The sequence below is a fragment of the Oryza glaberrima genome, chromosome 9 (assembly GCF_000147395.1).
Source record: "Oryza glaberrima chromosome 9, OglaRS2, whole genome shotgun sequence".
NCBI classification, from domain to species: Eukaryota; Viridiplantae; Streptophyta; class Magnoliopsida; order Poales; family Poaceae; genus Oryza; species Oryza glaberrima.
The window spans coordinates 6,900,844-6,901,933 of NC_068334.1; the positions used below are offsets into that span (position 1 = coordinate 6,900,844).

A 1,090-nucleotide genomic window follows, 5' to 3' on the forward strand; every position below is an offset into this window, starting at 1 on the left:
AGGGCCACGGGCAGATAATTGGCCATGGCTTTGCTATCTTCTCCTACTGCGCGGATTGCGAGACTGTAGACGGTGAGCCAAGATTCAGGATTTGTTGTGCCGTCGTACTTCTCAATTCCAGTCGGTTTGAAGCCGGCCGGCCAATCCACTCGATTCAAAACCGCCGTCTCTTCAACGTCTTGTTGTCCAATAAGTTCTCGTGCTCGTCACCCAGCCTCCAAGGCACGCTTTCGCCGGTCCTCAGCCTCCTTGGCAGCCCGTTTGCGCTCCTGTTGCTCACGCTGCAGCCGTTCTCGCTCTTGTGTTTGACGCTTCTCCTCCTGTCGGCGACGTTCAGCTTCTTGTTGTACGCGCTGTTCTTCTGCTTCTCGGGCCTGACGCTGTTCTTCCGCCTCGTTGTCGGCCATGAAAACGCCAAAGAAGAGAGGCATGTAGTTGTCTTCGTAGCCTTCGTTGAAGTCGTCGAGGTCGCGGTAGTCGTAGTGGTAGCCGAAGTCATTGTACTCGAGGATCTCCGTCGGTCGAGAATCAAGACCGGGGGAGCTGAGGTAGCCATCCAATTCTTCCGTCGAAACCGTCCCGAGAGGTTGGAGTATAACGCCGACTTCCCTGGAGCTAGACTGGATCGGGGCCGAGGCTAGATCCTGCCTAGGCCTGCGGGGAGAAGACGCCCTCGTGGTGAAGACCACGGCCAAGTCGTTGGGGAGTTTCATCAGGATTGAGGGATAGGCCCCATCGTCTTGATTGGGTTGTGTTGAAGTAGATTGGATCTCATCCGAGTGGTTTGAAGCCGACTCGGTTCAGATGATCTTGGAGTAGATCTCAGCCGAGTTGGGGATACCGAACGGGGCGGAGACCTGGCCTCTCCCCGACTGGTTCGGATCCGAGTCGAGGCTGCCGAACCGGAACGCCTGCCCGGGAGTGAAGACGAAGTCGTCGATGCCGGAGACGAAACCCATCGCACTAGTCGTCGAAGAACATGACGTTACCCCTACCTGGCGCGCCAACTGTCGAAACAAGATTTCGGCAATACTAAAGGGGGTGGCTATCAAGCTGGAAAAGTGGATGGGTTTAGAGGCAAGGAATTTTA

The 1,090-nt window shown here is 56.0% G+C and overlaps 1 protein-coding gene across 1 annotated transcript; it reads right to left on the bottom strand.

The window, feature by feature from the left end:
- Positions 1–206: 206 nt before the first annotated feature.
- Positions 207–713, bottom strand: LOC127784724 (uncharacterized). Its single transcript, XM_052312065.1, has one exon. It carries the CDS (start codon positions 711–713, stop codon positions 207–209), a length of 507 nt encoding a protein of 168 aa, XP_052168025.1.
- Positions 714–1,090: the final 377 nt, after the last annotated feature.

Coding starts and splice junctions, on each gene's coding strand:
- LOC127784724 (XM_052312065.1), bottom strand. CDS start 713: ATGAAACTCCCCAACGACTTGGCCGTGGTCTTCACCACGAGGGCGTCT.